The sequence below is a fragment of the Camelus dromedarius genome, chromosome 13, assembly GCF_036321535.1.
Source record: "Camelus dromedarius isolate mCamDro1 chromosome 13, mCamDro1.pat, whole genome shotgun sequence".
Taxonomy (NCBI): Eukaryota; Metazoa; Chordata; class Mammalia; order Artiodactyla; family Camelidae; genus Camelus; species Camelus dromedarius.
The window spans coordinates 66614512-66641922 of record NC_087448.1 but is presented as its reverse complement, the minus strand read 5'-3'; the positions used below and the strand labels follow the sequence as shown (position 1 = coordinate 66641922).

At 39.5% G+C, this 27411-nt stretch overlaps 1 protein-coding gene across 4 annotated transcripts in view; it reads right to left on the bottom strand.

The window, feature by feature from the left end:
* FLT3 (fms related receptor tyrosine kinase 3) overlaps positions 1 to 27411 on the bottom strand; it is a 68283-nt gene that overhangs the window by 26190 nt on the left and 14682 nt on the right. For 3 of the 4 annotated variants that reach the window (XM_064493248.1, XM_064493246.1, XM_031465804.2), the window contains exons 2-9: positions 13783 to 13904; positions 11624 to 11826; positions 8686 to 8801; positions 4729 to 4858; positions 2886 to 3013; positions 2425 to 2564; positions 2174 to 2327; positions 1022 to 1190 (exon numbers count right to left, since the gene is read on the bottom strand). In XM_064493248.1, coding sequence (XP_064349318.1) covers positions 1022 to 1190; positions 2174 to 2327; positions 2425 to 2564; positions 2886 to 3013; positions 4729 to 4858; positions 8686 to 8801; positions 11624 to 11826; positions 13783 to 13890 — 1148 coding nt within the window. In that variant the 5' untranslated portion in view covers positions 13891 to 13904. Of the gene's footprint in view, positions 1 to 1021; positions 1191 to 2173; positions 2328 to 2424; positions 2565 to 2885; positions 3014 to 4728; positions 4859 to 8685; positions 8802 to 11623; positions 11827 to 13782; positions 13905 to 16603; positions 16826 to 27411 lie in introns of those variants that run through there. The other variant, XM_064493247.1, reaches the window with a different exon arrangement.

Sequence of the window (27411 nt, the reverse complement as noted above, 5' to 3'; positions counted from 1 at the left end):
GTAAACCGTATTTAATAGGTTTATTTAACTCAATATATCTAAAATCCTACTGTGTTAACATATAATCAAGATAAAAATTATTGAGATGTTTTACATGCTTTTTTGCATTCTAAGTTTTCAAAATCTGGTGTGCATTTTATAGTTTACAGCGCATCTCCATTTTGACCAGCCACAATTCAAGCTCTCAACAGCCACATGTGGCTGGTAGCTACTGGACCACAGAGCACAGATACAGAACGGTGATTGGGATCCCCAGAGGTTCTCATTAAAAATGTAGAATCTGGGCATTATCCCTCAATTGGGGGTCAGCATGTCTGGAACGGGAGCCAAGAATCCACATTGTTAACATTTACTCAGATGAGTCCTACACAGTTGACTACGGACTGTAAACCGTCACCTGGCTTGGGGGATGACAGGTGCCTCTCAGTCGCTCACAATCTATCTTGAAACCATGTTATCTAAGATTAGTTTTAAGAGATAAGAGGTATCTTAGGCATAGAAAACACTAGAAAGAGTTGGTTTTTGTTTTCCAAAGAGAGAATGAAGAATTTCTCCCAGAAAAGAACCCTGAGTGCAGCTGTTCAAATCCCCAGGAAAATGAAATTTCCCTTTATCACTTACCATTGGGCTCTTTCTGCGTTTATTTTTTGAAAACTTAAATCAAGACACGTATAGGTAAGGTTTTCCTGTTTTTAAGGGGTTTTACTTCCTCAATTGTCTGCAAACGTGCTGAGGGAGATTCGCTGTACCGAATAGCACATATTGTTAAACAGGAAGTAACTATCTGGTGACTCAGAAAACGCCACCGAACCATCCTCAAACACACAGCTTTTTTCGTTTTTCATGTGGTGGGTGTACACTATCTGAGCTGATTAAAGAACTGTTACCCTCGTATCTGCTGCTTGTCTTCTCACTTTCAGTGTCAACGTAGTAACACGCAAACTTAGAATACCAAACTATCCTCGAAGGTGACCAGAAGGGTTGTGCCAAGAATGATGGGTCCCAGGCTTTGCTGGCTCACCTGTACCCGTCATCGAGGCCACTTTGCTCGCAAGGAAATGATTTTCGAGAGAAGGTCCATGAGCATCTGATTTGTGGGTACGCTTTAAACCTGACAGAAAAGCAAAACTCTTCATACTGGTCAATTTCATAATCTTCATTTGATTTGGAAGCGTTAATAAATCCCTTTTCTGCAGAAAAAAGAAGAGGAATTTATAAATTAGAGGATGAGATTCATATGGAAATAGAGTGAGAAGATAAATTTTTATTCATTGGTTTTATGCAAGAAAACTCAGATTTGATGGTCCAACAAGAAACACAGGAGTCTTGTCCCCAGTTATAAGCCTGAACACTTCAGCTCCTGAATCCTCTTAGAATCAGATGTAAATAATTGATTCTCTTTCCAAAGAAACATATAAATAAAGCTATAGATTTTTCAGACAAGTTCACGGGGTTGAAGGGCTCCCCTAGCCTTGCCAACAGGGATCTAGCAGGGATCCACTGACAAAATCTGGAAGCCCCTGTCCTCAGCCAGAACGGCTCTCTCAGTGACACATCCTACAGATGATAATCTCAGGGCACAAATGAAAAACAGTCTAGCCAGTGATAATCACAAGGTTTCCTTATGGAACACCTCCTTTTCAGTCTGATAAGAGAATCACTTCACATCTTGGCATCTTCATGATGACTGAAGGCTGCCACCTATTCTGACATCGCTTGACCTGGGATTATTGTCAGACCCTACACAGCCCACCCGAATTCCACGCATCTAAGTGCCTGTCCAGTTCAGCCACTGCTCCCTGCCCTCCCCCCGCCCCCCAGTTAGTTCTTAGAACAGGTGTTTACTGAGGGCTGATTTTGTCTGGCTCTCTGCCAGGTCTGGGACTACAAGAAAAGAAGGGATTGTCCCGGTCTTTAGGAAACTTCCAGTCTACTGGAAGGCAAAAATCCATAGAGGGTCACCCTACAACGTGGTGAGACAGTGGCATTCAAGTGGGCACGGTTTAACTGGAAAAAGAAGGGAGGGGGCAGCTTATTTTCATCCACATTCAGTTTCTTCCTCACTTTTTGATACTAACATAATGCTGAAAGCAGAACTTGCAGTATGTACCCCACATTGCACTCTAAAACGACTAAAAACATGAGCACAGGTTGTGCGAGCGGCCAGCATTACCTAGGATGGTGACCAAAGCTGATTTACTGGGATGCTCTGAAGAGGAACAAGTGTAATAGCCAGTGTCGTTTCTTCCCACTGATGATACAAAAGCAAACAGAATCCGTATCATAGTTCTGTTTGTGGAATAGGTACTCATCTCAAAGTAGCTGCCCTAGATTTTAATAAAACAGAGTTTGAATTGAATGGTTTCCACCTGGACTCTTGGTTCATCTTTTCTGCATTTTCAGGATGCAAACTGATCATCTCACCTTCTCCAGTGCTTTGTTCTCTAACTCCCAGGTGAGCCCGAATCCGTGGTTTACATGAACTGCTTTGCACCTTATCCACAAGGGTTCCCCTACTTTAAGAAATAATTGTGGTGGTGTGGTCTGAGGAGTTTGGTTTAGATCTAGGAGATGAAAACATCCCGGGTAAGAAAAACGTGATTTTTCCCACATCACAAAATATATCCTGAATATTCCACAGAACAGAGATTGTAAGGTCATCTCAATTTTACGACCCATCTCAAAAGAAAAGAGTCTTTTAGAGATTGGCTTGTCTTTTAGGCGGAGAGCAGGACTTACAGAATCCATAATATTGCCCTGGAAATGGCCTGAAGGAACTATACAACTTCTGAAATTGAACGATGGCCCAAGGACGGACACTTAGTCCTAGATGGTCGCTAAGGAACAGTCACTGAAAACAGAAGGACAGGATATGATGGTCGTACCTATAGTAAAGAGCTTGGTACACTCCCTGCCCAGCTCATTTCTTGCACAGCACCTTATGTCTGTTCCAAATAACTCATGGAGGACGCTCTCCTCCTTTGTAACAACAGCTGAGCTTTCTCCTTTACAGCTGCAATTAAAGAAATAAACGTCAGTTGATTAAACATCTTTTAAAATTACAAACGGAAGCTCAGGAGTAGAACAAAGTTAAAGATTCTAGAGTTTAAGAGCCTGGGGACAAGGGCAAAGACGGCAGCTGGTCGAAATGTTAACCAACCCAAATCTACGGCGCCAGCCCAGAGCTCGTAAGGGAACGGGTCAGTCACTCATCACCTCAACCAATGAGAATAACCCAAGAGGGAATCACATAATAAAAGAGTTTAAAAGGTTTTGTGTTTGGTGACCTCTTTTTTGTTGTTGTTTCAAGACAAAGAATGGAAGAATTGAGAGGAGACTGAAAAAGGGGGCGGGGGGAGAAAGAGAAAATGGAGAAAAGGAAAAACATGATGAGGTTTTAATACTGCTTAACGAGGTGCAGCTCTGAAGCTCTGAAGAGGACAACTGGTGAGAGGGAGAGAGGCCAGAGTCCCCAGAGCTACGAGAGGAGGGGGGCGCGGTGTCACTGGAGGGAAGCGGCCACAGCCGGATTTGCGGGACCGCTTCCCCCTCTCGCCTCCCTAACCATCACCTTTCCCAGAGCAGATTCGGCTGTCGGAATCTGCCTGAGGTCACTTTTCTCCTCTTTATCACTTTAGTCAAGTGTCATCTTTTCTTTGTTTATGTATTATTCCTTGAGGGTTTTTTTTTAATTAGAAGACAACAATAATTGTGAAATTATAGAAATGCAGAAAATGCATTATGGAAATGCAGAAAAACCCAAAGAAAAGAATTTTAAATTGCCCATATTCCTAGCAGCCAGAGATAACAACTGTCAGTATTTAGCGGTGTGTGGCTTTTCAATATTTTTTTCCTATGCACATATTACATATATATCTACATGTAATCACTTTTATTTGCCTTTAAAATTTGGGATACCATTCATATCATTTGATAACCTGATTTTTTTTTTTTTACTTTTTCTCATTTTCTTTAGTCCCATTTTTCAATAAAAGTTGTTTAGTTGATTTTAATTAGTTCAAAAGGCATGAACCCTTACTTTGCAAACACCTAGCTATGACATGTGTGAAAAACAAAAGTAAACATTCATATGGTCCTTACTACCTACCAGGCACTGTTCTATGTGCCTCACAAGTATCAGTTCATTTCATCATCACAGCAATTTTATTTACTGATTTTTTTTCATAGTGATTTTATAAGGTAAGGACGGCTACCATCCCCATTCTTCTGATGAGGTGAAGAGGGGTTAAGCAACTTGTCCAAGGCCACCCAGGTATAAGCAAAGCAGGGTTCAAACCCAGGCAGATTCTACATCCTTAAACAATCATATTAAACTGCTCTTCCAGAATAAACAGAATAATCACAATCATTTATTCACAGATTTCTTACTTACAGGGAATTATGCACTGAAATCTATACCTCTCTTTTTCTCCAACCAGATACTTAAAGAGCCGACAATCCTGTAACTTAAAAAGTGCTTTTATTTGTGTTGTGTGGTATCCAGGGAGGGTCCTAGAGGTCAGTGACAGGACAGACGAGGAGTCCCGAAAGGCCTCCTCGTGAAAACACCCCACCATCCTCCCCGGGAAGTCCATGCTAACCATTCTGTAAACAGCCAGAGCCTCCTGTTGACATGGTGACAAACTGCACATGCAGACCGATGTCAGCTACATCAGAGAAAGGCCGAGAAAGGAAGGTGTAACAGCAGGTTCCCTGCAGGTGTCATACCTGTCACCCTGGGACTCGCAGAACACCCACTCCACAGTCGGTTCTGGAGTGCCCTCAGAGATGCAGACCAGGGCGTCCTGATTTTCCAGTTTTCGAAAGTAAGGTCTCCTTAATGTGTAAAGCAGTGTATCTAAAACATCATAAACGATTCACATTTTAATATTAAAAAAACTGTCTTAGCAGCTTCCTCAAAACAAAGAACTCTACACTGTTAAGAAAAGTTGATATTTTATACCATAGTAGTGTCTTCTGCTTCACTCCAAATATGCATAATAGTATAGCGCCTCTTCGCCAGTGTTTAAATTCAACTCTGGCTGAAATGCCAACTTCAGCATTTATTCTCTTAGCTAATTTCTTTGTGTATTTTATAATTCAAAGACAACAAGTTAAGTGGAGCGAAGCCGTGTAAAAATACAAGTATTGGTACGCAGAGGAAAGAGAAAACTAGAAACAACACAGTTTAAAACACACCCTTATTTAGTGTGAGACCCAACTTTCCTCCTATAATTTTATCTAGAACTAAGCAGAAATACAACCATTTAGAAATGCAGAAACACAGTAGGATGGAGTTGGAACTGGAAAAGAAATGAGAGGTTTAGTTTGGCCTCCCATTCACGGTGGACCATCACACCTCTCCCCTCCCCGACCTCCCCACCTTGCACTCCCCACCCTGTGTAACGTGTAAACTCTCTCCTTCTGCCCCAACCCCTCAGGGACAGGAGATCACTACCTCTCAGAGTAGATCCTTCCATTTTTCAGCAAACTTTTTTTTTAAAGAAAGTTTCCCTATGCTAAATGTCAGTCTTCCTTCTTAATATAGTTTTAAAATAGTATATAGTACTTTATATATATATATATATACACACACACACATACATACATATGTATATATATATACACAAAATAATACATGAAGGTTAATTTTGAAGCAGGATAATAAAAACGAATACCAGACTGATGGTCAATGTAATAACCAGAAGAAGAATAAATGCCCTTGTATCTACTTCAGTGCTTCTCCCCATCTCTTGACCCTGGGTACGCATTAACCTGAATTTGTTTATCATTCTCACACGTTAAAAAAATGTTTTCACCACATGGCTGTGTGGCCTTAAACAACATATTGGTTTGTTTTGTGTGTTTTTGAGGTTCAACACGGGGCATGACTCAATATGCAGTCTTCTACAACTTCAGTTTTTCATCCAACTTTATGTTTTTAAGATTCACCCATGGTTTTGCACATGGCTATGCTTAATTCATTTTGTTACCACCACGTGGGATTCCATTGGTGAACAGATCACAGTTCATGATTCCATTTTCTTGCCGAGGACATTTGTGTTGTTTCCAGGGCTTTGTATCCCCACAATGGTGCTATGAACACTGCACACTTCTGCCAAGTGTGTAAGTTTCTGTAACAATACACCTGGGGGTGGAGGTGCTTCATATGGTATGAGAACTTCAGCTTTACACATAGTGACAATTTGTCTTCAACAATCTGGTGGGTCTAAAATGATACCTGATTGTGGCCTTAATTTGCATTTCTCAGTGATTTAATATGATTTAACTTAATATGCTGATTGACAATCGTGAAATGCCTGCTCATGTCTTTTGTTCACTTTTCTACAGTTTTTTTCTTATTGATTTATATAAGTTCTTTACCTATTACAACTCTTCTTCCTTTGTTGATCACGTGATTGCAAACATCTTTTCCCATTTTGTGGTGGTTTATACTTTCTCTCCCTGTAATTTCTGACCATTGGTCCCAATTCTTCCCTCTAGTGCAAAATTTTTTAAGTGTAGCTTTGCTTCCACATGAAAATCTTTCAAATATTTAAAATCAAATAGGCCAAGGGAGACCATTACCATCGAAGGTGTTTTAAGCAGTTAGCCCAGGTCTCCTGACTCATGCCTGGAGAAATTCCCCTGCATTCCCTGAAATCAACCTTCTCTCCTCAAAACAGTCCCTTCTCTCTGCTAAACATTCTTAATTCCCTCAGCAGCTCCTAATATAAAGAATCACAAGTTCTTCACTCTCCTGGTTGCTCTGTTTTGTCAATATTCACCTGAAAAAAAAATGTAGAACTGAAAATAATAATTTTCCATTAATTTCCTTAACCCAGACATTACATTTTCATGAATGCTGCCAAAGTTCAGATCTCCTTTTTTTAGGAATCATGCCAAACTGCTGGTTAACACTGAACGTGTGGTTCACTAAAGACTTCCCTCTTTTTCAAGTTGACTGTCGCCACGTCTCCCCCACCTGATGTTTTTGAACCCCACCACCCAGCAGTGTGTTAAAAATAGTCACAATTTAATTGAATGATCGTTGTGATATTTGTACTTTGTAAATCTTAAGTAAAAAGAAGTCACCCTAAAGATAATAAAGACAACAGATGCCCATTTACTCTACACAAACTCAAATATAAACACTTTGCAAAAAAAAAAAAAAAAAAAAGGAGAGAGAGAGAAAGAGAGCAACAATCTCATTCTCTTTCCATGTGAGGACTTACTGTCCCACAGAAGGGAGTCGGGGACTGGGGAGGGGACCGAAAATAAGATCAAAATCGAAGAGAAACGAAGGGGGCCCTCTTGACTTTTGACCTTGTAGGACCCTGGTCTTACAAATTTCGGAGTAATCGTAGGACTTTTCAAGACAAATTTTGACCAATTTTGACTTGGCCTGAGTTTTGCCTTACAGGCTGACTTTGGAACCTAACGCACTACCCCGTCCCCCCTCCGCCCCCCGCCCCATCAGATGACACTCCTGGGAGTCTAAGTGACCAGGAGTCCTCTGCTGATAGCAGCCCTGACCTCAAGACCCAGCGCAGTGATGCCAGGTGCAGACCTGGCTACGCTCGGCCTCTGGCTGTGACCCCACTTCCACCCCTCTCCGTTTATCTCCGCGCGTCCGTTTATCTGCGATGCTGCGCGCAGAACACCCTCCGCAAACGGGAGCCGTGCTGACCCCGAGCCCGGGCCCTCTGCGGGCTGCACCGACCCGCCGCTGTCACTTCGAGGCGCTGACAAGGAAGGGAGTGGGCCTGGCAGGTCGTGCCAAGGTGTAGCCGGCGGGCTTGATTTAAAATGGCATAAACCCAGAGTTTCCGGGGCCCTGCCCTGGCCCCCGCCAGCACTGGGGCCTATTTGAATGCCCCCACCTCCAGTCCTCATTTGTCCCTGAGATAAAGCAATCAGCGGGCTTGGGATCGAGTCCGGGCAGCCACTGGGCCTGCGCGTAACTGGGCGGAAACCAGCAGAAGCCAGGAGACGGGCAGGCGGGGGTCCCGCCACCTGCACCACGGCCTGCCTGGGTGAGAATGTCTGCATTGCTCCTGACGCTCTGCGAAGCGATCTGGCATTTATATGAACACATCAGGGACACGTAGTTACTCAAATTTGATTTTTAATTTGCAAAAATTAAATAAAACGAAAATTTGGTCCCCAGACACACTGGCCACATTTCAAGTTTTCAAAGGCCACACGTGGCCAGCGGCTGCCAAGCAGGCACGTTCTCACCCTCAGAGGCCTCTGTTGGATGGTGCTAAGATCTTGCTATCCTGGGAGGTGTTTATTTTCACCCCCGTTTTACAGATTGGAAAATTGAGGCTCAGAAAGAATTACGGGATGTGCCAAACAAAGGTGGTCCTGTCAGATCCAGAATAAGAACTCAGGTCTTATTCTGACACCAAGGTCAAAATGTTTTCCATTTCTTGCCTGTCATCATCCATCTGTCACTGAAAAAGGTGGGGAGCCCGAAAATAGAGGACACCCCAGATTCTTAGAAGCGCTCACTCTGACATCCATGGGGCACATCAGAGTCTCAGCAGGCGTGGGGGTGGTTGACGTGACTTCAGTTAATTCAACTACACATGGAGGAAAACCTGGCTTATGTGTCTGCAGCAACTGGGGAAAGCTTTGGGCCTGGAATATTGAGAATACCTGGAAGCAAAAGGCACTTACTTCTTATACTCACTGTAAACAATACTGTGTAATTGGTAGCTTCAGCCTGAATAAAAAGTAGGTATTCTCCAGCTTGGTTTTCTGTCATTTTCAAAATGACCATGGAAACAACTCCTCTGAAACACAGGAAAGAGAACTGGTTACTTTGGAAAATTTTGCGTGAAACGAAAACTATCCAATTTCACCCTGAGTCAGAAGGCGGCTGGGTGTCTCTGCTGGTCCATCTCTGACTGTGGTGGCGGGAGGGAGCTCCTGTCTTGTGCTCAGCATGCAGCCTGGGCCTTGTCAGTTGGACCTTGACCTTTAACCAGTTCTCTCTGGGGAGTGAGCGCCATCACCTCATGCTGCCTGAGCCCCCTGATGGAAAAACTCCCACAAAAAATCCACAGGTGGTTGGGTCGCCCTCATCGGCAGCAGTGGACCACTTGCTTCCACAACCAAGCTCTCTCCACAGCCGTGTTTCCCCAGCCACCTGGTCCCCACCCTTGGTTCCCCATTTGCAGAACCAGATTCTGGTACAAGCAAGATACATTGAGATAAAGAACAGCTCGTTTTGTGCCTCTCTCTCTCTCTCTCTAGAGGAAAGAATTCAAGCAAAATCTGACACAATACATCTTCCTATCAGGTAATCACACTGACATATCACATAGATCCAAAGAGAGCTGCATACTCAATGTGAGTATTTCTAACTTTTCAGATACTTGCTAAGGATAAATTTGGCTGGAAGCATTCTCTTCAAAGAAACAACACTGGTGTATGTTTGGTGATATCTATTCTCGTTAAAGCTTAAATTCTATCTAGCAGTCTGTTGAATTTAAATGGACACTTTCTGACCTTTAGATGTTACTGCTCAAGGTGTGGCATCTGCTGGGAATGGACAGAAATGCAGAATCTCAGGTCCTACCCACATCTACTGAATCAGAATCTGCAGTTCAACAAGATCCCCAGCCAATCCAAGTGCACACAGTATTGGAGCAGCCCTGCTCTAGAACTCCAAGCAGCATGGTTCCAGAGCACTGTGCCTGCATTCACATAGGCAGTAAACTAGTAAGAAATACTAGTAAGAAATACAAAGTACCTGCTTATGCAGGTATTTTGGTGATATGCTTTCTCCCTGTGAACACTTCACTTTCACAGGGCCACTGGTGAGCTCCTGGGCATCAAAACTTAGTGTGCAATCTTTCTGGCTATGAGTCTGAGTCTGGATTTAATTTCTATAACTCTTAAGTGTGGAAAAGTTGTTAAAAATATTTTGATACTAAGTTAACTAATCTACATAAGACCTCTGACTTTGGCTGTCTGTCCTAGAACCAAAAAAGGCAAACTCTCAGCAGAGTAAAAAGAACCCTACTTTTTTACTTTACTTTTTGTTCTCAATCCAACAAGAACTATTGTGGCATCAAGTTTTAATAAGATTACCAGAACATTTCTTTAAGCCAAAATGCTTAACAGGAGAGTGTTTTGGTTTAACCCCAAGAAAAAAGTAACCAAAAAACAGAAGTGAGTAGTATGCTCTCAAAAGAGGAAAGGAAAATGAATGTGCTCCAAGATTTAGAACCAAACTTCAGAATTGTAGCTGCTCCTGTCCTGAAAATTACATAAAAGTTGGTTTGACCTTAAAGAAACAAATGCAAATACTTGGTACAAGTCAGTCACAGAGATGGACCCCTCAGTCAAGTGGCCTGGAACCCCCCTTTAGGCCCCTGGGGGCCACTGCCTGCATTGTTCTAGAGATAGTGCCTCTTCTACAGCTTTGGGGCACCAGAAGACCCCCAAAAATTAGAAAACAAAGGCCCTTAGAATCATTAAGTGGGCATTTAAATGGCAGGTGCCCCTTGCTCCCTGCCCTACCTGGTCTCGTGAGAGGACAGGGACAGCAGGGGGCAGTGGTCAGCACAGGGTTAGATACAGGCTTGGATGTCAACCTATAAACCTTGGCTCAGACATCTTTCTGGATCATGAGACCAATGTTCTACACACACAGATTAACTTCATACTAAAATGTCTCACGGATATCACACATCCTTGCGATTTCTGCTCATCATACTGGGGAACAAAATAGGTAAAGACAAATGTTCTTCTCCAAGCATCACCCAGCATGAAGCGTCTTACTGCTTCAGCTGGTAAGCTCCTTGCTACTGCAACTAAAATGGAATGAAAACTTTCTAACTTTTTATCTAAGACAAAATCCAATTAGAAAACAATCCATCTTTGGGATTTGCATATACTAACTACTACATATAAAACAGATGAACAAGCAGATCCTCCTGCACAGCACAGGGAACTATATTCAGTATCTTATATTAACCTATATTAAAAAAGAATATGACAAAGAATATATAAAAATGTATAACTGCACACCAGAAATTAACACATTGTAAATTCACTATGATTAAATTTAAAAAAAGAAAACAAGCCATCTTTAAAATTCCAAATATTCTTTTCACTATTTTACATTTTGCCAGCTTTCACTGATTTCTCAGGCCCTAAATATATCTATATATCATTTTTTAAATTAATAGACTATTTTCTAGAGCAATTTTAGTTTATAGAAAAATCAGGAAGCTCAGAGAGATCCCACATACACCCTCCCCTTCCTTCTCTCCCACCCACGCTCACCGAGTTCTCTTATTAACATCTTGCAAAGGTGTGGTGTGTTTATTACAACTGATGAACCAATACTGATATCAACTAAAGTCCACAGTTGACATTAGGGTTCCCTTTCTGTGTTGTACATCTTACAGGTTTTTAACCACTATAAAATGTCACATATTCATGCTCTAAGTATATTTTTGGTTCATTATTTCACTGCAGATAAGAGTTACAAGGGACATGTACAGAAATTTGAAAATAAACTCTAAATGAAACAAGAAAGCACTTGTATAGCAATAAAGTATCTTTCCCCAAATCCTCATGGTTGCACATCCCCGCCTCTCACCTGTTTTGTAAATCGAAGTGTGGCTGGCAGTTGAGGGAGCTGTGTTTAAAGACCCAGAGACAGGAAATGTTCCCTGGGGTGGTGACGAGCACTCGCAGTGTGATGGACACAGACATGTCCACCTCCACGGTGGCTGCTTCGTAGACTGCCCCTGCGCTCTCGGGCCTTAAGGCACACTCCAGGTCTTCTGGGGATTCTGACGCCTGTGTCATAGATGAAGCAATGTGAATTTACTGCCAATGCATGGCTTTTTTGCAGGGGGTGGTTATTAGGTTGCTTTTTTTTAACGGAGGTGCCGGGGATTGAACCCAGGACCTTGTGCATGCTAGGCATGAGCTCTACCATTGTGAAAACAATAAAATCCTCTTATTTTGGTTCCAGGATATTCTGTAATACAGCCAAGGATGGAGTTGTTTCTACAAAAGAGTGCTTCGTTCTTCAAAACACACCTGAACTATAGGATTTTTAGAAAGATGTCTCATCTGAGAACTGTAAATGGTAGAAGAAATCAAAGCCATTTTTTTTTTTAAAAGCCATCGACACCCTAACAAGCCACTTCACACCAAAGTGGAAAAACATCCATAAGGAGCGGCTTCCATATCAGGAAGGTGGAAGCTCGGCTCTGCCACAGTGAGGGTTTGCATGGCTGTCTGATGTTGTTTAAGAATTACCAGGTCTTAACACAGTCCTGAGTGCTGCATATCAATTTATGTTACATGAAAAAAAAAAATGCAGGGCTTAACACTAGAAACCATGACCCTTCAAAGTTACGTTTTTAAGATGATATTTTATAAGAAAACACTTAAATATGTGCAGCTATTTTCTCACATTGAAAAGACACTAAAGGTTTAAAAAATCATAGCAAATAATGTTAAAAAACTTCTGTCCATACTGAAATATTGTATATGCAAAAAGCCTTAATTATTAATAACCCAATGTTTTACAACACCAATATCTGTTAAAAAAGATTAAAACTAACCATGCTTCTGACATAAAAAAATCATGTATTAATGATGAATAAATCAGGAGTTTTATATTCATGTAGAATGCTGTTATTGAAACTTATTTCACGCTGTTTAAAATTTGAGAATATTTTTAATACCTCTGATTCTGGGGGGGAAGTGGGAGCCCAGGGCATCACGTTACGCGTCTATGTATTACACTCACATAAAACAAAACAGAGTGACTGTATATTTGTGTGAATCCTTAACTGGATAATGTGCATGGAATTGCCTACTTTATGTTCACTTTTTGTTGTATAGAGACTTCACGTATTTTCAGTTATCTATCATTTAGGCTTCCTTCATTGGAGTAAATATCTAGGCTCCATTAGATGAATACCATGAAGGAGAAGAGTAATGAAGAAACAAGGCTGGAACTTGAAGGAGCTGGAGCAAGATTACAGTGTGCAGTTTGCATGTCAGTTTTAAGCAGAGAGGAGTCCAAGCCAGGCTGCACAGGATGTAGCTGTGCTTCAGGAAGAACAGCCTGGCAGCCCAACCTGAGCCGAACTGTAGAAGGAAGAAGTCACTTACGATATTATTGTGACCGGGGGGGAGTTAATGAGGGCTTGGATTAGGGAAGTGGCAGCGAGACTGGAGCACATGAGGTGATTATATGAGGACTAGTCAAGAAAGAAAATTGATAAGACTTGGTAACTGACCGAACGTGAAGGCAGGGAGAGGAAGCAGCCCACGACGGCACTGAGCTGTCAAGCCTAGGAACTGGACAGGGCCACGAACAGAAATCAATAAAAACGAGAATAGCAGCAAGTTTGGGGAAATAGAAATAAAAATCATAGAGGTGGATTTTAACGAACAAATGGGAAATCTATTTATCTATATCCAGGAGGCAGTTGGAAATAAGGGATTTAGATTTGAGTGAGAAGCCTGGCTTCTTTTGAAGGAGAAAGGGAAATTCTTGTTTCTTATTCATTCTGACCGTCAGTACCCTTCCTGAATCCAAACCCAAAATGAACCTGACTCTTGATGGAATAAAGTGCCAGGAATGAGCATAGATCCTCATCTGCACCAGATATGAGTGCATCGTATACTTAAATACCAAACAGAAAGGCCCATAAGCCATGGCAGGTCTCAATAGCTTACAAAGTATGGTCTCTAGAGAAAATAGCTAAAGTTATAATTTTAATATTACTTTACCATGGGATTCGATGTCGATGTCCCCACTGATGAATCATTGTTCCTATGGTTGATTAAAAAGCATTTGATCACAGGCAGCTCTTGATTTGTAATAGTCTTGAATGTCATTGCTGAAAAAACAACTGTAAAGCAAAGTAAAGACAATGCTGTTGATAACGCGCACACCCTAAAAAGACATACGCATTCATCTTACAACAAAATGAAATGTAACCAAGGAAAAGTGGCCAACAGGAAAGTATGTAGGGACTATAATTTCATAGAAGGCAAAGTCTTACTATAAATCAGGAGCAGAGGTACTCAGAGCAGTGTTGTCCAAGGGAACGTTCTGCAGTGATGGAAACTTTCCTAATCTGTGCTGTCCAATATGGTAGTCACTAGCTGCACGCAGCTATTAGGCATTTGAAATGAGGCCAGCGCAACTGGGGAACTGATTATTTGTATAAAAGCCATTTTTTCTTCTTTATGGTTCTCCAGTGCATACAAAAGTTATGTTTACACTATATTGTAGTCTCAGTGTGCAACGGCATTATATCTAAGAAAACTGTATGTACCTTAATTAAAAAATACATTCTTGCTAAAAACTGCTAACCGTCACCAGCCTTCAGTGAATTGTAGTAGTAACATCAAAGATCTCTGATTGCAGATCACCATAACAAATACAATAGTAATAAAAAAAGTTTGAAGTATTGTGAGAATTGCCAAAACGTGGCACAAAGACACGAAGGGAGCAAATGGTGTTGGAAAAATTGCGCTCCTAGACTGGCTCGAGGCAGGGTTGTCACAGCCCTTCAATTTATAAAAAATGCAGTATCTGTGAAGTACAGCATAGCAAAAGGCAGTAAAACAAGGTACGCCTATATCAGTAGCGCATTCCTTTAAATTGCTGAGTGGTAATCTATTGCACGGATACAACGCAGTGTTTAAATTCATCCCCCTGTTGGTAGACTTTGGACTGTTTCTACTTTGGTGAGCTTACAAACAGAGCTGCTATGAACATTTGTATAAAAGTCACGGTATGGACATACGCTTTCATTTTTCTTGAGTAAATACCAAGGACTAGAATACCTCGGTCACGTGGGAGGTGTCTGTGTAACTTTTTCAGAAAGTGTGAACTGTTCGCCAAAGAGGTTGCATCACTTAGTATTCCTGTTGGCAGTGTATGTGGCAATTCCAGTCTGCCACGTCCTCACCAACGCTCGGTATGATGAAAATATTTAATTTTAGCCATTCTTATAGATGTAGTATATCTCACTGTGGTTTTAACTTGCATTTTCCTAATGATTTGGAACATCCTTTCAGGTGCTTATATGACATCTTACATACTCTTTAGTAGTGTGTCTGTTCACATCTTTTGCCCAAATCAAGTCTTTTACAATTGGGGTATTTTATAGAGTTTTGAGAGTTTTTACCCTTCAGTTTTATTGAGATATTGTTGACATATAACATTGTATTCGTTTCAGGTGTACAACAGAATGAGGAGACATGTATATATATATATATATATATAGTGATAACGATTACCACAAAAGTTTCATTAACATCTATCAACTCACTGAGTTACAACATTTATTTCTTGTGATGAGAACTTTTAAGATCTACTCTCTTAGCAACTTTCAAATATATAAAAGACTACAGGTACCTCCCACTTTCCGAAAGTTCGCTTTGCACCACTTCCCTTTTATAAAAGACCTACGTTAGTACCTGTTTTCACTAACTGAAAGAAATCTGAAGAGGATTTTTGCTTTTACGAAAAAAGGTGAAAAGCAAAAACAGCATTCAGAGTATGTTTTGTGGCGAACTCTTACAGAGGCAGCTTGAACCCCAAGCAAGGAGAGGGGCCCTGACAAGCTCTTACCCTGGAAACTATACTCAGCATCTTGGCATCAAGCTGCCAGAGCTTTGAACTGTGTCTATGAGCATCTGTACGTTATCTGTTTATTCTGTGTATCTGTCATCAAGATGTGTCCTAAGGTAATAGCTTCTTCACTTTACATCATTTCAGCTTACAGAGATTCCACAGGAATGCTCTACTTTGAGGTAGTGGGGAAATCTGTATTGGTAACTATAGTCACCATCTTGTACATTATATCCCCAGAACTTATTTATGTTAGAGCCGGAAGTTTGTACCTTTTGACCACCTTCACATATATCTCCCACCTCCTAACCCCACCTCTGGCAGACACCAATCTGTTCTCTGTTTCTATGAGGTTTTCTTTTTAGATTCTACGTATAAGTGAGATTAGATTATACAGAATTTTCCTGACTTACGTCATGTAGCATAACGCCCTCAAAGTGTATCTATGTTGTCACAAGTGGCAGGATTTATTTCTTTTTTATGGTTAAATAATACTCCATTGTATATATCCTGTTGACCCTTGAACAACACGGGTCTGAACTGCACAGGTCCACTTATACATGGATTTTGTTCAATAGATATATTAGGCAATTTTTTGGAGATTTATGACTATTTGAAAAAACCCACAGAGGAACTATATAGCCTAGAAATATCTAAGAAATTAAGAAAAAGTAAAGTGTGCATGAACACATAAAATATATGTAGATACTAGTCTATTTTATCACTTACTACCATAAAATAAACATAAATCTATTATGAAAAGTTGAAACTTATCAAAACTTAGGCACATGAACACTTACATACTGAATGTGGCACCATGTGCAGTTGAGAGAAATGTAAACAGATGTAAAGATGAGATGCTAAATCACAGCTGCATAAAATTGACTGTCATACACACTGTCATACTGTAGTAATTTCATAACCACCTCCTGCTGCTATTGTGATGAGCTCAAGTACTGCCAGTACCTGCTTAAAACACCATGTGATGCTCATGATCTCCAGTGAGCAGTTCCTCTCTCTGGTAAATTGCACATCACGGTAAAAAGTGGTCTCTTTAGGTTCTTGCGTATTTTTCATTGTTTAGTCCATTGCCATAAACCTTGAATCACACCATGGGACCCATACAAAGTTTCACTAGTGATGCTGGAAGTGTTCCCAAGAAGCAGAGACAAGTCATGATATTACAGGAAAAAGTTGAATTGCTTGCTCTGTTCCACAGATGGACGTCTGCAGTGGTCGTCTACCATTTCAAGACAAATAAATTCACCTTAAGGACCATTGTAAAAAAAAAAAAGAAAGAAAGAAAAGAAAAGGAAATTTGTGAAGCAGTTGCTGCAACTACACCAGCAGATGTGAAAATATTGCACTTTTTGCAAAGTAACTTTTTAGCTCATATTGAAAATGCAGGATGTGGGTGCAGGATTGGTATAAGAAAGGCATACCTGTGGATTCCAATATGATTAGAGAAAAACAAAGACATGATATGACAACTTAAAGCCAAAGGAAGGTGAAGTTGGAGAATTTAATGCCAGCAAAGGAAGGTTTGATAATTTTAGAAGGAAGTTTGGCTTTAAAAAATGTCAAGATAACAGGAGAAGCAGCTTCTGCTGAACCAGAGGCAGCAGTCAGGTCCCAGATGCCATTAAGAAAATCATCGAGGAGAAAGGAGATACATCTGTCTAAACAGACTTTTAATGCAGATGAAAGCACTCTATTTTGGAAAAAAACGCCACAAAGGACATTTATTAGTAAGGAACAGAAAGAGCACCGAGATTTAAGGCAGGAAGGGGTAGGCTGATTCTACTGCTTTGTGCAAATGCAGCTGGGTTTGAAACGGAGCGGGAACCTGGGGGGCTCTCCTGGCTACAAAAGTCTTTCCACGTCCCCCGTTTCTAGTTTGTAGGAAAAAGGCTTCAGCCTCCTAGACCTTCCCTGAGTTCCAAAGGGCAGATTCAAACAGTTACTAGTTAGGAAAGGGAGGGAATGCAGAAACAAAGGAAAACAGTCAAGAAACAATAGTGAAGCAATAAAGCAGAGTCGTGGTTCCTCCCCGGTGGACAGACATAACAATCTGATACTTCCATTGAGTTCTTTTACAGGAACCAAGGCCCCCCACCCAGGGGAGGATGGTAACTTCAGGCTGAGCACAGGAATCCTGGAGCGCCTCTCTGTTATCTCACCACCAACCAACCAGAAGAAAGTCACACCTGCTGCTGCCCTCACACCCAATTTTGCCTTTAAAATCTCTCCTCTGAAAACCGTCAAGGAGTCCGTGTCTTTTGAGCACAAGCTGCCCGTTCTTGCATGGCCCTTTCCATAAATCTTTCTCTGCTCCAAACTTTGATGTTGTCGTTTGGTTAGCCTCACTGTACATCAGGCACATGAACTTGGGTTCAGCAACAGGTTTATGATCAGGGCTACTCGTATCTACAAAGCTGATAACAAGCCCTGAAGGGAAAGGTACACACCAACTGCCTGTCTTTTGGTTGCACAACAAGAAGGCCTGGACAACGAGTATGCTTTTTCTGAACTAGTTTCATTGATGCTTTGTCCCCGAAGTCAGAAAGCACCTTGCTGGTAAGGGACTGCCTTTTAAAGTTCTTTTGATGTTGGACCAGAGCCCCATGAGTTTAACGCACAAGGGCATCGAAGTGTTCTACTTGCCCCCAAACACAACATCTCTAACTCAGCCTCTAGATTGGGGGGTTCACAAGGACCTTTAAGGCTCATTATACACAGTACACTACAGAAAGGACTGTCGGTGCTGTGGAGGAGAATCCGATTGATCATGAAAGTCTGAAAGGCTCACACCACGGAAGATGCCGTTGCTGTTATACAAAAAGCTGTGAAAGCCACCAAGCCCCAAACAGTACATTCCTGCTGGAGAAAACAGTCTAGATGGGGTGTGCCTGACTTCACAGGATTCACAACAGAGCCAATCAAGAAATCATGAAAGAGATGTGGACCTGGCAAAAGACGTGGGAGGTGAAGGGTTCAAGACACGGATCTTGGAGAAACTCAAGAGCTGACAGGCATCACATCAGAGGAATTAACGAAGACAGTTTGATGGAGATGAACACTTCTCACCAGTGCCAGATGACGAGGAAGAAGACGACGTAGAAGCAGGAGTGCCAGAAAACAGACTGACATCAGACAATCTGGCAGAAGGGTTCTGACTACTCAAGGCTGCTGTTGACTTCTTAATTTATGACAGGGACCCTTCTATGATACAAGGGCCGAAACTAAAGCAGATGGTGGGGAAAGGAGTGGTACCATATAGAAACATTTTTAGAGAAATTAAAAGGCAAAAAGGTCGGACAGAAATTATGATGTATTTCCATAAAATTACACTTAGTGTGACTGCCTCCCCCACCCTGTCCTCCATCTCTCTCCTCTGCTGCCCCTGAGACAACAGGACCAACCCCTCCCCTTCTCTCTCCTCCTCAGCATCCTCAACGTGAAGACGATGAGGATGGAAATCTTTATGAAGATCCACTTCCACTTAATAAATAGTAAATCATCACCATGTCTTACAGTTAATAAACTTGTCTGGTGTGTGTGTGTGCACATCTTGGTGGGACTATCTAATAAATGGGAAGCAAGAACTGTATGAGATGTTTTTTGGGTCATTATCATCATCACCTACATATTCATCAAGCAGAACATTGTATGCCAGACTCGTATTTATATAGATAGCCTATCCTTACGTAGGCATAAGGTGAGTGATGTTTAATATAAAATTAATAAGGTTTTAGTGTTCTTACTGGTTTATAACTTTGCTTTCAAAGAATTACATTACTGTACAATATGACTCTCTCTCTCTCATACTTGGAGTAATTGCATTATCAGTCTGTCACCACAGGTGAGAGGTTTTGTAAAAAATATAATGAACTTTCCACTACTGTTTTATGAATATGACTGTAACATTGTATGTCATAAAAACTGTAACAATTCATTCATTCATGTATAGGCTAGGCTACCGTGAAGAGCGATCATATCACTTACACTAGGCCACTGTAAAGCTGCTTCTTCATTATCAAGGCAAGAATCATTACACCTGTAAATAAATATGAATTTCTTTTTCACATTACCTTTTCACTTTTGAAGCCTAGTGTTAGTAACACGTATAACATCTACCCTGTTTTGTACCATGTAAGACAATATTGATGTAGATACTGACAGACAATTCGTTCTGCAAACACGATGGAAACTCACAGTATTGATAAATACAGGACAGTACTGCAAATGTATTTTCTTTTACTTACGATTTTCTTAATAGCATTTTCTTTTCTCTAAGCTTATTTTATTGTAAGAATACAGCATGTATATAGATAACATACAAAATAATTATTAATGAGCTCTTTATGTTATCAGTAAGGCTTCTGGTTAGCAGCAGGCTATTATTAGTTAAGTTATGGGGGTGTCAAAAGTTATACTAAGATTTACAACTGCACAGGGAGTCGGTACCCCTAACCTCTCCGTTGTTCAAGGGTCAACTGCATGCTGCATTTTCTTTATTCACTCATCCATCAAAGGGCGCTTAAGTTGTCTACATGTCTTGGTTACCATAAACAATGCTGCAATGAATATGGGACTGCAGATATCTCTTTGAGATAGTGATTTTGTTTCCTTCAGATATACACCCAGAAGTAGAATTCCTGGGTTATATGGTAGTCCTATTTTTAATTTTTTGAGGAACCTCTATATGGATCTCCATAGTTACTGCACTAATTTACATTCCCTCCAACAGTGCATAAGGGTTCCCCTTTGTCCACATCCTCACCAACACTTGTTATGTTTTGCCTTTTAATGACAATCATTCTAACAGATATGACTAATGTCTCATGGTTTTGGTTTGCATTTCCACTGATGAGTAGTGATGTTGTGCACCTTTTCACTGACCTGTTGGCCACTTGAAGGTCTTCTTTACAAAAATGTCTATTCACTTCCTCTGCACATTTTAAACCAGATTGTTTGGGTGTATTTTTTTTTCCTATTGAGTTGTAAGAGTTCTTTATATTTTTTGGACACATGATTTGGGACTATTTCTTCCCATTTCGTAGGTTACCTTTTCATTTTGTTGATGGTTTCCTTGACTATGCGAAAGCTTTCTAGTTTGATGTGGTCCCTGTTAACTAATTTTTGCTCTTGTTGCCTTTGCTTTTGGTGTCAAATACAAAAAATAATTGCTAAGATAAATGTCAGAGAGTTTATCTCCTATGTTTTTTTCTAGGAGTTTAATGGTTTCAGGTCTTATGTTCAAGTCTTTAATCCATTTTGAATTGATTTTTGTGGATGGTAAAAGATATGGGTCCACTCTCATTATGTTGGGTGTTGCCATCCAGTTTTCCCAATACCATTTACTGAAGAGATTATATTTTCCCCATTGTATATACTTGGCTCCTTTGTCACAAATTAATTAACCATATGTGCATGGATTTATTTCTGGGCTCTCTACTTTGTTCCATTGATCTATGTGTCTGTTTTTTATGCCAATACCATACTGTTTTGATCACTGTATCTGTAATAGTGTTTGAAATCAGGAAGTGTGATGTCTCCCACTTTGTTCTTCTTTCTCAAGATTGTTTTGGCTCTTTAGGGTATTTTATGTTCCATACACATTTTAGAATTTTTTTCTATCTCTGTGAAAAATGCCATTTGAATTTTGATTGAGATTGTACTGAATCTATATATTGCTTTAAATAATATGGACATTTTAACTATATTAATTCTTCCAATCCACAAGAACATAAATTCTTTCCAGGAATTTGTGAGTTAGTCATTTTCTTCCATCAATATCTTGTACTTTTCACTGTACAGATTTTTCTCCTCCTTGGTTATATTTATTCCTAGTTATTTTATTCTTTATGATGTAATTATAAATGGAATTACTTCCTTAATTCCTCTTTCTGATAGTTTGTTGTTAGTGGATAGAACTGCAAGTGATTGTTGTATATTGATTGAATTTGTATTCTACAACTTTACTGGATTCATTGATTAGTCCTCATAGTTTTTTGGTCTTTACAGGTTTCTATATATAACATGCTATCTGCAAATAGAATCAGTTTTCTTTCTTTCTGACTTTATTTATTTTTCTTGCCTAATTGCTCTGGCTAGGACTTCTAGTACTTTACTGAATAAAAATGGTGAGAGTGGGCATCCTTGTCCTGTCCCTGATCTTAGAGGAGAAGCTTTCAACTTCTCACCATTGATTATGATTGTTAGTTGTGGACCTGTCATATAGAGCCTTATTATGTTGAGGCATATTCCCTCTGTACCCACTTTGTTGAGAGTTTTTATCATGAATGGTGTTGAATTTTATCAAATACTTTTTCTGCATCTATTGAGATGATCATATAATTTTTACCCTTCATTTTGTTCATATCACATTGACTGATCTGTGGATGTTGAATGGTCCTTGCATTCCTGGAATAAAGCCCACTGGATGATGGTATATGATCACTTTAATGTAATATTGGATTTGGGTTGCTAATATATTGTTTAGGATTTTTACATCTATGTTCATCAGGGATATTGGCCTATAATTTTCTTTTCTTGAAGTGTCCTTGTCTGGCTTTTGTGTTAGGGCAATGATGAGCTCATAAAATGAATTTGGAAATGTTCCTTCCCCTTCTGTTTTTTTTTTTTGGAAGAGTTTGAGAAAAACTGGTATTAATTCTTCTTTAAATGTTTGTTAGAATTCATCAGTGAAGCCACCTGGTCCTGGATTTTGTTGGGAGCTTTTTTTTTTTCGATTGATTCAATCTCCTTACTAATAATTCTGTTCAAATTTTCTGTTTCTTCATGATTTGGTTTTAGGTAGGCTGTATGTTTTTAGAATTTTATCCATTTCTTTTAGGTTGTCCAATTTGTTGGTATATAATTGTTCATAGCACAGGCATACCTTGCTTTATTGCACTTTGCCTTATTGTGCTTTGCAGATATTGCGCTTTTAATAAATTGAAGGATTGTGGCAACCTTGCCTCATGCAAGTCTGATATCATAATTATACCTTTTTATTTTTTGTATCCATTAACAAATTATCATGGTTATATTTTTACTACTTTTGTCATTTAGCTTTCATACTAGATTTACAAATGATTTATCCATCATCCTTACAACACTAAAATATTCTGAATTTAACTATATATTTATCTTTACCAAAGATATTTATACTTTCAGATGTTTTCCTGTTACTAATTAATGTCCTTTCATTTCAGCTTGAAAAGTCCTCTTCAACATTTCTTTTAAAGCTAGTCTAGTGGTAATGAACTCCCTCAGCTTTTGCTCATGTGGAAAACTCCCTCTCCTTCAGTTTTGAAAAACAGTTTGCCAGGTAGAGTATTCTTAGTTAGCAGTTTTTTCTTTCAGCATTCTAAATAATGCCATTCCCTTCTGGACTGCAAAGCTGCTGCTGAAAAATCTGCTGATGGTATTATAGGGGTTCTGTTATATGTAACAAGATTTTTTTTTTCTTGCTGCCTTTAAAATGTTCTCCATGTCTTTAATTTCTGACTATTTATAATGCGTCTTGGTGGGTCTCTTTAGATTCATTTTATTTAGACTCTCTGGGCTTCCTGGATCTGGATATCTGTTTCTTTCCCCAGATTAGGGAGTTTTTCAGCCATTATCTCTTTGAGTAAACTTTCTGTCCCTTTCTCTTTTTCTTCTCCTTCTGGGACCCCTATAATATGATATTGTTCAGTTTGATGGTGTCCCTTAAGCTATCTTCAATCTTTTTATTTTTATTTTTTCCTTACTACTCCTCTGATTGGATGAATTCCACCACTCTGTCCTCAATTTCAATGATCCTTTCTTCCACTTCATGCAGTCTGCTGTTGAATACCTTTGTTGCATTTTTCAGTTCCATTATTGTATCACTCAGCTCTATGATTTATGTTTAATGCTTTCTTAAGCTTTCTATCTGTTGAAATTCTCATTTTATTCATGCATTGTTCTCCTGACCTCAGTAAGCATCTTTATGACCGTTAGTTTAAACACTTTACAGGTAAATTACTTATCTCAATTTCATTAAGGTTTGTTTCTGGAGTTCTATCTTGTTGTTTTGTTTGAAACATATTTCTCTCCTTCATTTTCCTTGATTCTCTGTGTTGGTTCCTGTGGATCAGATAAAACAGCCACCTTCTCTGTCTTCACAGAGTGGGCTCCCGCAGCAGATACACCTTATCGGTCAGCCCAGGCTTAGGTCTTGGTTGTCTCTCAAACTGCCTTCTTTGTGCTTATTGGCTCCCAGTAGTGACGGCGTGACAAGACTTGTCAGTGTCTCAAAGGAGGGGCTCCCAGCCAGCACCTAGATGCATAGGGATTGGAAGCTGGACTCTCAGGCAGTAGCTTTTAAAGTACGCAAAAAGACCTCTTTCAGGGAAAGAATGGGAGCTAGTGTTCTGTCTGCTCTCTCTGCACTGAGCCCTAAAGGACAGCTGATTAATAACCACTTCTTTGTTTGCTACAGTCCAGTGGGACCCATAAATACAAGTCCTGCTGGCCACCAGATCAAGGAGTGTGTCCTCTGGGTGGCAGCCACAAAGGCCAGGGCTCTCGATATGTGCGCAAACTCCATTCAGACAGATACCAGAGGGGGATCGTGTAGATGGTGCTTGCCAGCCTTCTCAGTTTCAGGCATAATTGCAGTCAGTTCCTAGATGCATGTTAAACTAGGAGCCTGACCCTCAGGTTGAACATTGGCCTCTTTAAGAGAAAGACTGGGAGAAGGACGTTTTCTGTCTGTTGCCTCTGCACTGAGCCTGGGGGATCTAGTCACAATGAGTCCTTGCAAGGCATTTATGAACTGTTTCTTTGTTTGCCATAATCTGGTGGATCTTGTGAACACACCCCTTGGCTTTCAGAGCCAGGTGTTTTTCCTATCAAAATCTCTGCAGAACTTCCTGCAGAAATTGACAAACCAATTTTAAAGTTCACATGGAAATGAAGGAGACCTAGAATAGCCAAAAAAATTTTGAAAACAAGACAAAGTTGGAAGATTTATAATACTTGATTTCAGGGCTTATTATAAAGCAATATTTAAGACAGTGGGGAGTAGACATCAAGATAGACAAATAGAACAATGGAAAAGTATAGGAACTCCAGAAATATGTAGTCAATTTATTTTTTATGAAAGTCGAGAGGTAATTCAATGGAAAAATCATAATATTTCAATAAATGGTGCTGAAACAATTGGATATTCATTTCCAAATGTATTCTATGAAAAACTTTGATTCATGCATCATACCATATAAACAGTTTACTCAAAATGGATCATAGACCTAAATGTAAAACTAAAACGCAAATGTAGAAACCTAAATGTAAAACCTAAAATTGTAAAACTTCTAGGAGGAAAATCTTTCTAATCTTAGATTGGACCAAGATTTTTTTTTTTAGATACAAAACCAATAGCATGATCTATGAAAGAAAAATTGATTAATTGGACATCTTCAAGATTAAGAATGTCTGGTTTCCAAAAAACAAGCGCAGATTGGCAGAAAAATAGTTGTAAATTACTTATCTGATAAAGGCCTTATATCTAAAATATGTATTTTTTAAAAACTCAAAATTCACAGATGACCAGGAAAGAGGCCCCTGAGCTCACCTGCTCCCATGGATACACCAAATCTAAAGGTACACATGGAACAGTTCACTCTGAAAGAAATCCAGAAACTAAGCAACTCCTACATATCAGGCAGGTCAACTAAAAAAACCGCACAACCTAAAAGTTGAGAATTATGTTTTATGTGGCAGACTTTCTGAGGACTTCAAGCCTGGGAGGCAGACTCTTCAGATTACTCTGAGGGACTGCCCCAAGGAGGCAAAGGAGGGACCACGATATATAGGAGTTTTGCAATAAAAATCAAGTATTCAAACATCAAAAGATTATTGTTAAAGAAAACCAGACATCTCAAATCAATGAATTTAGCACTTTTCTGTATAGATGCAAGAGTCTGGGCCTATTGAAATCATTCCTTTGATATGCACCATAGGCATCTAGGACCAGTATCCTATTCTTTGTTTTATGTCTTACATTTAGTAAAATGACCACTTTGGGTGGTCAAATATACATGTAATTAGAGTTCTTGGAGAGAATGGGGGGAAGGAGGACAGAAAAAATATTTAATAAAATAATGGAGAAAGTTTTTCCAAATCTGATGCAAATAATGAATCCACATACCCAAGAAGCCCAACAAAACCCAAGCACATGACTCAGGAAGAAAACTACAAAAGATACATTATAATCAAATTGTTTAAAGACCATGATAAAGAGAAAATCTTTAATGCATCCAGAGAAAACAGATGCATTCACACATCAGACTTACGTGTATATTTGACCAAATGAAGTCCTCATGTAGCTCGCTGATTCTCTGTTCATTTCACTTTGTCTGTTTTCTCTGTTGAGTTTGGACAGTTTCTATTGCTGTGCCTTCAAGTTTACTAATCTTTTCTTCTGCAGTATCTAATCTGCTATGAATCCCATCCAGTGTGTTTATAGTTTTTACCTCTAGAAGTTTAATCTGCGTGATTTTTCATATTTACTATTTCCCTACTTAACATGTACAAGCTTTCCTCTAGCTTCAGGAATATATGGAATATAGTTAAAACAACTATTTCAATGTTCTTGCCTACTAATTGTATAGTCTATGTCATTTTGGGGTCCCTTTTGAATGTTTGAGTTTTCTCCTTATTATGGGCTGAATTTTTATCCTGTGTTTGTAAATTTGTAATGGGATGACATTATGAATTTAACCAGGTGTCAGATGTTTTTGTATTCTGTTAAATATTCTTGAACTTTTTTTCTGGGATGTAGTTAAGTTCCTTGTTCTTTTTAGGTCTTTGCTTTTAAGCTTCATTAGGTGAGCAGTGTTTAGTATAGGGCAAATTTTTTTCCACTAGTGGACTTCATCAAAATTAATAACTTCAAAAGACATTGCTAAAAAAATGAAAAGACAAGCCACAGAATGGGAGAAAATATTTTCAAAACAAATAACCTGATAAAACACATGCAAAAGATTTTGACACTTTACCGAAAAAATATAGCAAGGCAATTAGGCACACAAAAAGTTGATCATCATCATTAGTAATTAGGAAATGCAAATTAAAACCATGATGACATATTGCTACACCCCTATTAGAAAGATTAAAAAACAAAACCAAAAAACTGACCATACCAAGTGACAACAATGATGTTGAGCAACTGCAACTCTCATATCTTGTTGGTGTGGACAGAAAATGGTACAAACACTTTGAAAAACTGGCAGTTTCTCATAAAGCTGAATATTCACTTAGCATGCATTCCAGCAATACGACACCACTCTTAAGGTATTTACCCACAAGAAATGAAAACCTATGCTCACACCGAAACTTACATTCAAGTATTTATAGTGTTTTTTTCATAATTGTCAGAAACTAGAAGTAAACTCATGAGCTTCAACTCATTAGTAGATAAACTATGGCACATCCATACAATGGAGTATTACTCAGCAATAGAAAGGAAAAAAAGAACTGATATATGTAACAATGTGGATTAATCTCAAATAATTATACTATGTGAAAGAAACAGACTCAAAAGTAAGTCTACATACTGTAAAATTCCACTTAAATGACATTCTAGAACATGGAAAAATGATGGGAACAAAAAAGAGATTACTGGTTGCCAGGGGTTGGGAGTGGGCATTAAGGTTGACTACAAAGGAGCAGAACGGAAGTTTTGAGGGGAAGGAAATGTTTTATATCTTGATAGGGGTGGCAGTTATGGACTGTAAGTG